The sequence below is a fragment of the Rhipicephalus sanguineus genome, chromosome 4 (genome assembly GCF_013339695.2).
Source record: "Rhipicephalus sanguineus isolate Rsan-2018 chromosome 4, BIME_Rsan_1.4, whole genome shotgun sequence".
In the NCBI taxonomy this organism is placed as follows: domain Eukaryota; kingdom Metazoa; phylum Arthropoda; class Arachnida; order Ixodida; family Ixodidae; genus Rhipicephalus; species Rhipicephalus sanguineus.
Window position 1 is genome coordinate 30,515,080 of NC_051179.1, and position 9,939 is coordinate 30,525,018.

At 49.5% G+C, this 9,939-nt stretch overlaps 1 protein-coding gene across 1 annotated transcript; it reads left to right on the plus strand.

Moving 5' to 3' along the window:
- The first annotated feature begins 1,243 nt into the window (after positions 1-1,243).
- On the plus strand, positions 1,244-9,497 carry LOC119391115 (kelch-like protein 10). Its single transcript, XM_037658791.2, has 7 exons — positions 1,244-1,483; positions 3,378-3,584; positions 4,178-4,386; positions 5,626-5,858; positions 7,424-7,619; positions 8,636-8,835; positions 9,328-9,497. The coding sequence occupies exons 1-7, from the start codon at positions 1,244-1,246 to the stop codon at positions 9,495-9,497; spliced, it is 1,455 nt and encodes a 484-aa protein (XP_037514719.2).
- The last annotated feature ends 442 nt before the right edge of the window (positions 9,498-9,939 follow it).

The window sequence follows — 9,939 nt, forward strand, 5'->3', positions numbered from 1 at the left end:
TGCGTAGGCTGACAGGTCACAATGAGGCGCGACAACCCCACAGTAATTTTTGAAAAAGTTATTGTGGTGTTGGGGTGCCTTCACCGGCAAAAGCACAGCGAGCGGAAAACGAAGAGCGCTACCGTACTGCCTTGCCGTATTTGCGTACCGTATTTCCGTAACTTGCTAAAGGACTGTGATAAATGGTAAACCCAGCCTGCCAGTCGGCATCCCAAGAAACATCCTACGAAATGAGGCGGAACGGCGACACTGTAGAAAAAAGTGTTATATTGTTTCCGGTTCTTTCGAAACTGCACAGAGGTTAGGTTATGAAAAGCCTGATTTGTGAATGTAATAATTTACCCGAGGAACTACAGCGAAAGCTTGTGAGGGTCACTTCGCATTCACGTGAAAGGCGAAGTCACCAGGAGAATTGTTAGTGCCGGGACTCCTTTGATTGTAGGAGATTCTTTCAGCATTTTTTTTAAGTAACAGGTATTTGAATCTCTCTTCGGTAATGAAAGAAAAGAGGGGTACTACAGGTAACACCGGACCATCTGAAGACGCCATAGCGAGTGTGTCTGCTGCTTCATTTAGGAAAATTCCAGCATGCCCGGGGACCCATCCCAACCGAACTTCTGATAGGCTATGGGGTACAAGACTCGAAAATATTCAAAGATGTGATTGCTTTGCGGACGTTAAACATATACAAGCATACAATGCATCTGTAATAATGATAACTTTTGCTTTCTAGGGAGCTAGTTTTCTAACAGCGAATGTGATTGCTAGAAATTCTGCAAGAAATATTGGGGTGAAATCAGGCATTCGAAGAGTATAATTTGTTTGTTTGTTTGTTTGTTTGCTTGTTTCCTCAAAATTTTTGCACAATAGTAAATCATCATCGCCCTCGTCGTTATCATCCGCCCCCACTGAGCAATGCGTGTCGAACTACAGAAAAGTAATGAAGTATAAACTTAACAATATAAAACTTAACAAGCCCACCCGGATTGTTAGTCCAATGAAGATCTCTTTCATTTTCATCATTCACACACATGCGTGGCATCAGCCTGCTATTATTATTATTATTTATTTATTTATTATTTTTTGCGTTTTGTCTCAAGTAAAACAGTCTTTCTTTTTTCTCGTGTCATTTGTATTGGCGAGTTAGACGAAGACGATGCCGCGATCTCCACGTGATGCTCGTGCCGCGTGCCACGCTCGCGTTCGTTTTGCATTGACGCGTCAGCTTGATCGTCCGGCAGCCATGTCCGAGGGTTCCTCGAACGACCATTTCTCTTCGCTCGAAGGCAGCCTTTCAGGCGACTGCGTGATTCGCACTGCCGACGGTGGCCAGTTCAGGGCTCACCGCGGCTTCCTGTGCGCGCTGAGCCCCGTCTTTCAGGCGCTCTTCTCCGTCGAGTACGGGGGCCTGTGCGACGTCATGCTGCACAACGTAACGGCTTCCACGATGGGCGCGTTGCTAGGTTACTACTACTCGAACAAGGTGAGCCGACTAATTACCACGCTCTCTAGGAGAGGTGCGACTTGTGCATGTAGTGTGTATCGATAAAGGCTGTTAACTTGAATCCGTTAACATCACTAACATAGACGTGCGCACAGGAAAAGGAGAGGGGAGGGGGAGGAGGGCGCTTACCTTAATACGTCGTCTTTGCTGTGCGTTCTGGTCGTGGGAGGAGGTTGGGAAGAGCAGGGGGCGCTGACATGAAACTTCGTCATCCATTTCCGTGACTTTTCTTGATAACCTGATTTCGTTGAGTGTTAGTAATGTATAACGTTGTTGCATTTTACTTCTTGTAATCTGTTTTGTTACTTTTTCCTTTTTTGTTGCTTCTTGCTCGTATTTTTTGCCTTGTAATTACTGATGCCTCCCTTACGTAATGCCCATACGTCGGCCTGTAAGGCATTATGAATAAATGCATTGTCATCAATACTGAGCTTCGCATCCAAGAGGGCTTTTATGGTATTGAAGGATTTGGATTGGGATTTGAATAAACTTTATTTTTCCGACGGTTACTGCTACTGGTGCCAGGGGCTAGGTTTGCCAGGGGTCCATCGCTTGAGGAACATCTTCCTGGTCCCCGGCGATGGCTCTGGCCCGTTGGACGGCTCACAGTTGGTGTTCGGGGGCCTCGCTGAGGAAAGCGGCTTGCCATCGCTCAGCGTGGCACCCTGCTTTATTGGGTCATGGGTCTTTGTGTCTATTGGGTCTTTCTCCTTTCTCTTGGTCTTTCTTCCTCGTTGCGTGTTGACGGAACTATAAAGTACTTCAGAGGAGTAGATCCTTACGGCTTTGTCTGCTGCAAGTCTATATGCCAAGAGTGTCTAAGTATGTTAGAAACGGTCACGAAGCGAGGTGCAATGCTAAAAACGAAAACGCATGAGTTAGGTACTGATGCTTTCAGGGCTAGCTTTTCAAAAGCGTGCTGCCACTATTTTTGCAGAAAAGGCGCAAATGGTTATGTATTTGTAGATTCATAACTTCTATAGACAAAGCAGCAAAACGACAACTGGGAGAATTGGACAGATGGACAGTTGAGTGTGGACGTATGCCCTGCCTCTTCATTCCTTGATAATCATATTGTCATGCATGCTCATTTCTGTTACCGTTATACGTGTTACCGAAGCTCGGCCCAAGCAGGCTGAGCCGCAATGTATGGAAAGCTTGCCGATTGTTGTAGAACGTGCCGATAAGATTGCGCAGGACGCGAGTAGTTCAGATTCGTCTCGAACTGAGGCTAGCACCAGCGATAACGCTTGAAGGTTCGCCCAGGCATGCATAAAAGCCGACGCGTTTCACGGGCGATCAGGTTAACGACGATCGAAGATTGTGCTAGGCGCTATCGTGACATTGAGCGTGTCACTTCTTCTTAAAGGCGAAAGCCTTAGATGCCTCATCAAACGGGAAAAGTGACCGTGAGCGTCAACACGAGTGATGCAAAGAATCATGGTGTGATGATTTCATCATGACATCACAGGGTGTAAATTTGTAGCGTCGTCATGACGTCACTATGAAGTCGCATTATGGTGGCATACATGATGACGTCATCACATGACATCCTCGCTTGGTCAAAGGTGGGCCGATCCCGGAGGCACTGTAAAACCACGTGAGGTGCAGGTAGCTTTAGGGTTCATTGGAGGGGGGGGGGGGGGTCAATACAATCGACTGAGACAAAAGAGGAATAAGACGGCCTTCACGTTCGAGTCGCCTTAGGCAAATGTATAAGGTACCGTGTGACTCTTCTGGGCACAAGTTCGCCCTGTAAAGCTTTCGATCTTTACGTGCTTGTGCTCGTGTTCTTCACGACCACGTGACTATATAGCGCTCTACGAAGCGTCAACCTTGTAACCGGCTGCGTTTCTCCCCTCTACTGCTGCAGCTCGGTCTCAGTGAAGACAACGTGACCGACGTCTTGGCTGCGGCAGACATGCTGCTCATGGACGAGGCGCGCAACCTGTGCCTGCAGTACATGCTGCGCAACCTGAGCATCGAGAACTGCCTCGGCATGGCCGCCTTGGCACAGTGGTACCACTGCCCAAACTTCAGCCGAGCGGTGCTCAGCTACGTGCGGGAGCACTTCGACCAGGTGAGTGGGTCACATAGCGCGGCAACCGGGGCTTTCGACACGGGCACTTGCCTGCTAAACTTCTCCTTCTAAACCGCTTACTAGTCACTAGACCATGCTGCAATTTCACACACGGGCAGCATAAATTTAGCATCTATTAGACTCCTGTTAAAATATAGTCGACAAAGAATACCTGCCTGTGTAATACTTAATTTTAGCGCGAACGAGCAAGTGGCCTGTATAATCGACGGTCCTATTTATGTAACAGTGGGCCAGTGACCCTCTAAGAATGCCGTGACAAGTGCACCACTCTTAACTAGTACGGATGCGGAAGGCAATTGGGTTCGCTCAATTTCATAGTCTCCGTGGTATAACTCGGGGGCTGCCCGATATGGTAGCTTAGCAAGTAAGGTATCACGCTGGTAAGCTCGAGGACGCGGGTTCGATTCCTGGTCACGACGGCAATATTTCCATGGGGGCCGAATGCAATCCGGAGTTGTCCACTACGGAGTGCCTCATTATGACATCATGGTTTTGGCTCCTTAAAATGCAGTCATTAACTCGGGAGCTATATTTTAGAACGCGAATGCATCAACGCTCTACGTTCAACGCAGGTGTGGCGTACGAGTGACGAGTTCCCGGACGTCTCCGAAGCGCTGCTTGTCGAGTTGCTTACCTCGAACGAGCTGAACGTGCGCGACGAGGAGGACCTGCTGCACGCTATTGTGCGCTGGTCTTCGTCTAGGAGCGTCTATGCAGATGAGGCAGGTGCCGATCTGTCCAGGCTCCTGCAATCAGTCCGGGTTGGCCTCTGCAGATCATTGTAAGTGCTGGCTAGTGGGGCGAATGTCTGCAGTGTGCAATGCATGAAACTTAACGCCCATGAAAGTGCGACATTGTGGACGTCTGTACAAGATTTGGTTTCTTGTTGTCTTGATGTCTGTACAAGACTTCGTGCCTGTACAAAACTTGGGATCCAACCCGTGACCTTCGATGGATAGATGCAGAGGCCCGTGTACTTGATTTAGGTGCACGTTAAAGAACACCAATTCCTTGCTTAGGATTAGACTTTCTTACTGGCGATCCTGGAATCACAATATTTTAGCACAGACCGATTTCTGACTCATTTGTTTATTTACGCACATAACAATATACTATTCACCAGCTTTCCTCTGTTATGTCTCTAAAGCCCAGGAAAGGGTGAATTGACGTCATGAATTTATATATGCCACCAATGAGTGAATGGGAGAGGGTAGTGTGGGAATATGAATGGGTACGTATCGTTTTATGGAGGGCTCCCTAAGAAGAGCGCATTGCGTGAGGTTTGTGATCCACAAAGAGATTGCAGGTAACAGTAATGAATTCTACAGTGTCCCTGAAAGTGCACCTATCGTCGCGATCAAGCTGTCACGTAAAGCGTCGCAGAGATTACCGATGGCAGGGCGGTAGCCAGAAATTTTTTCGGGGGGGACGGGGCGTTCAACCATTCACAATGTGGGCTCGTACGTGTGTGTGTGTGTACACATTCAAAATGACAAAACTTCGGGTGGGGGGCGGGGCGTTGTCCTGTGTTTTTCTCTGTAGTCTGTGCGTATTCGCTAATATTATGGAAGCATTCAGTCATTACCAAGTAGCCTAGTTAAATGCATTCACATGTGGAATCCCTTACAACCCCCTCCCCTTCTTCTGGCTACCCAGTGACCGAGAGTGAGAGCGACGGAATGGATACCAAGAGACGGGAAACCCAGTCGGGGGCGGCACAGTTAGGTGGGGTGATAAACTTGCATAAAACAGAATCGGCCCTAGCAGGACGGGGTTAATTTGAGATCGTTAGCAGAGGCTTTGGCCTTGCGGATGACATAAAACAAGCTGATAATGATGATGACGATAACGTTGTTTCATGGGCCCCCATTCAACAGCCTTATCAGAGATTCGGCGCTCACGCCTATACTGCTCCACGCTAGTACGTTGCACATCGCTTCCGACGCTACTTTAAGAAATTCTTATGATGGCGATAAGAGTGCCAGGCGTTCGTTCAATAGCGATGCATCGCCGTTCGCAGGGCGCTGGAAGACTTCTGCCGTTCGCATCCGACGCTGGCGTGCAGCCGCGCGTACAACGAGGTTGTGTGGGAAGCTCAGCAGCAGGGCCCCTGCCTTTGCTCGCCTAGCCCGCTGCTTCTGGTGCAGTACGCTGCCCACCAATGCATGCACGCGCAGTCGGCAATCCCTTCTGTCGAAGGTCAGGGCGACAGCAGCAACGCCGACGTCGCAGCAGCCGCTGCTCCCAGAAGACGTGAGTCGCAATCTTAAACTTGTTTACCGTGTAAAGAACGCGGAACTTTTCCAACTGTCGACAGCTTCAACTGGTGACGATACAAACATGGAAGGCAGGCCCTGAATTTGCAAAAACGCCTTGCGCTACGATTGTTCTTAAGGGGACCCAGAAACGGCTTTGACGATTTTGTATGAACGCATTGAGCCGGTAAAGCAAGTCCGAAGAATCGTTTTCAGACCACTTTAGGCTCTCTGCGTGAACTGTGTAATTACAAGATCACAGCGGTCAGCCAAACGAGTTTTGAACTTCCCGCATCCTTTTTACGTATCATTGTTCCTCCTTACGTAGCACCGGCGACCGATCTGATTGGATATGTACAGTCTACGTCACTGAACCTCCGGTGGGCAGCGAGCGTCGTCTGCCTGTGTTACAAAACATTGCATGTTCACGTGAGCTACGCGACAGCGTTTGTCTCGAGGTTTCTTTTCTCAGACACCATGAACTAACTGCCCTACCTCAGTTGTGTGCCACAAGTCTAGCATTTGGTGATTTGTACAGCTGCAATATCCTGTAAGGTTTGTAAGACATCCTGCGAGGGGAGTCTCTTCAGCTCGTCGCTGCAGTGAGCATCGGGCTCTCGCTATCCGATCAACGCCAGAATCCACGGGTCTGCGGCTGTAACTTCACCCCCCGAAGACACAACCACATTGCCCTGGTTTACGCTTATCGGTGACCGTACCACTCCACACGCTTCGTCTCCGTTGCCTGATGGAGCGCGGCCGGCCGCACTCGCCAGCGATTGCTGTCTGTATACGATGAGTGTAGAAGGAAAAGCGGCGGCGAGAAGGAGGGTAAAACTAATTGCCCGTAGCTGTCTTGATACGCGGTGTGTCGCTTAATTCGTGGTGCGGTAGAATAAACGCTGACAAAATTTCGAAAACTGTTTCAGGGTCCCTTTAGAGGAATTCTAGCTCGTCTCGATGCTGGACGCGTCATTAGCGAAGCTGCCTAGCTAATGGCGAGAAGCACTTCTCGAGTTGAATGTTCTGTGAATTCGACCCGAGTTTCCTGTTAGAAAACTATCAGTGGTTTCATTTACCCGCAGTGGCAGCTTTGCGGCTAAGCTGTGGCGCTGTTCAGCTCGAGGACGCGGGTGTTTGATTACCGGCCACGGCGGCCTAATTTCAATGGCTGTGGAATGCTAAAAATACCTGTGTACTTTGAAATACATGCAAGCGAAAGAACCAGTGTGGTCAAAACTAATCCGGTTACTCGCACCACGGATCATAATTGTATCGGGGTTTTGGCACATAAAATACCATTAGTTAAAGGTTTCCGGAGTTAAAAGGGCACACTATGAGAGCTGCAAACTTGGTGGCACTCGAATTTGCACAAGTTCTGTCCTTTCCGCTTAAAACGGCTTTCTTCAAACGGCAAGCGATGCGGCATTGCACGCAACCCTTAGCGCTGCCTGCCGCGACAGATGGTAGTCTTATTGTATCCATAAATGAAATTCAAACGTTTTGTTACGCCCGCGGTTAATAAACTCTTGCTCATTATAGCGTCTAAACACTTTCCTGCAGCGTCATCGCTCCCGCAACTTCAGTGCGAGAGCTGCGGCGTTGCGCGGAACCCCGAGCGATGGCTGCCGCGCATGCCGTACCAGATGCTCTTTGTGGTGGGCGGCTGGAGTGAAGGCCGCGAGCGTGACACCATCGAGACGTACGACTCCAGGGCTGGACGGTGGCTGATGAACCACATGCAGGGATTCAAGCCCAGGCAAGCTTGGCACGCACACATTACGCATGCACACTACCACCACCATGTCGGTATGTCCACATTACGCACACACTTAACGCCAGTCTCTTCCTATCTTGTCCGTGTCTTTATTCGCCAGTATAATGTTTCACGGTATTCACCATAACCAGCTGGTCCAGCTGTCAACGCTGACCAGAAGAGACGAAATCGACGGTCCCCGTTTCCTTTTTGACACACAAACGCGTTGTATGCCGAGATACAGCAAGAAGTTAACGTCATTTCTGTCCCGGAAATGACGTCAGTGAAAACGTCAGTTTTCTGCATCCGCGCGAGATACCTATTAGCTCACTTTTGGTTTCCACGTGCGGCCCCTTGATTAATGTCTCATTTCCACTTAATTTCTCATGCTAGCTAGTTAAAGGAATGGCCTTGCGACAAGCTCGGTCAGTAATGATCGCGGACTTCGTGCACATCATATACTGTTCCCAGGCAGGAAGACACTTCGCGTCGTGCGCATTGGAGCACCGAGTGTAAGACGAAGATGAGAAGGAGCTTCGCTGAATGTAGATTCCAAAGGGGCCTGCTTGGCCTGTAGCCGCTTTTTCCAATGGACTCTACAAATTTAAGCGCTTCTATTCTAATAATTCAGCATTATATGACTAATGTCCAGATCATAAAGGTTAGATAGCAGAGCCTCTGTAATGTGGTGAGCCCCGGTGTGGTCCCAAAAGATCTAACTTCCAAGAACTGTACAGCAATGACTGTGTTGCATTGCAGGCTTGCGTCACGCGTGAGCGTTTTACTGGCTAAGGCTTTTGCGGTGAAGGACAATTCAAGTTGGGTATTTTGGAATAGGTTGACGTAGTCACGTGGATGGTAATTTTTGATAAATGAATTGTATCTCGCTTTACAAATGTCCTATATACAATATACAGCAACCGATGCACAAAAGTGGCCCCTGCACCGAATGTTGCCTATCTTGAAAGAAAACCATGGGCGAGATAGCCATAGCAAGGAGGCACATGTTTTATCTGCAGGGCGTACCACGGCGTGGCTTTGCTGCGCAATCGGCTGTACGTGGTAGGTGGCATGCGGGAGGCCTCGTACCTGCGCTCCTGCGACACCTTTGACATGGAGAGCTGCACGTGGCAGAGTTGTTCGGCGATGAACATCGCGAGAGGCTACGTCTCCGCCGTGGCCCTGGAAGACTACGTGTACGCCGTCGGAGGCCGCAACGGTGCGTGCAGAAACCCGCGAAATCCAAAGAGTGAATACTTGTGATAAAAAGCAGTGCGTGGCGGGCGATATTGTGCTTTTAGCCAACTCGTGCGAAAAGTGCTACCTACATCCAGGAAACCAGATATTTGTTCATCTTTTTGTTCGACCAGATATACGTTCGTCCTTCTTATCGACCTCGTCTCGGGGGTTGCGCTGTGGTTCATCATTTGTCAGCAACTCGCCCCAGTTTTCACTTTACCAGATCATTCGGTGGACTTCATGAGAGTGATACAGGTTTGCGAGGTGATGGGGCCTGGTTCGACAGCCAATGTGCATCACGTTGCGTATTAGAACGTTGGTCCTATAAGCCTTGGCTTTGTGCAAGACCGCCACGTGAGCCTACGGCGCGTGCTTCTCGTTTTAGTGTTTGCACACAAATACGGGCTCAATAGCACAAGAAAGGTTGTGCAGTTGAAGCAAGTGTCGTACATCGTGATTTTCTGTTATGCAGCCGGCGAGCGCACCGCCTCTGTGGAGCGTTACAACCCCCGGTCCAACCAGTGGACCCTGGTGGCCGCCATGAAGAGGAGGCGAAGCGACGGAGCCGCTTGCGCGTTTAAAGGCAAGTTACAGCATGCAGTGCTGCCGAACATGTACAGTATTAATCGAAAAAGTGATTAGCACAAGTGGCTTTTGCCTGTAGCGGCGCAATCGCGACACGCGGCGATGTTCCCAAGCGCGCCGTTAGAGTGCCAAGCACATCCCATATCCCTAATCAGGGCTGGCCGGCGGAAACCGACTCATGGTAAAGCCGAACTTTTGAACGTTCTTTGCTATATTGGTGGTCGAAACTGAGATAAACAACGCTAGCTCAACAAGCGAAAAAAGGCAAACAGCTCCATGCGCGCAGCCCCAGTAGTGCTTAGTCATGCCCTAAAGTAACGCATGATACGTCATATGACGGTGAAATGTTGACGAAGCGCCTTCTGCCAACCACCCCTGCGTTAGAACTTGGAATCTGCTTGGTACTGTCGCTGTCGGCGCGCTCGTGAACAGCGCAGCGTATCGCGAGTCACTTATCCTTTTTTTTCGTCGCGACTGTACATCATTGTGTAGGGTAACG

Excerpts from the sequence above, each read along its gene's own strand:
- LOC119391115 (XM_037658791.2), top strand. The coding sequence starts at position 1,244 with ATGTCCGAGGGTTCCTCGAACGACCATTTCTCTTCGCTCGAAGGCAGC. Across the intron at positions 4,387-5,625 it reads GTTGGCCTCTGCAGATCATT|GGCGCTGGAAGACTTCTGCC; the intron begins GTAAGTGCTGGC and ends CGCCGTTCGCAG. Across the intron at positions 7,620-8,635 it reads ATGCAGGGATTCAAGCCCAG|GGCGTACCACGGCGTGGCTT; the intron begins GCAAGCTTGGCA and ends TTTTATCTGCAG.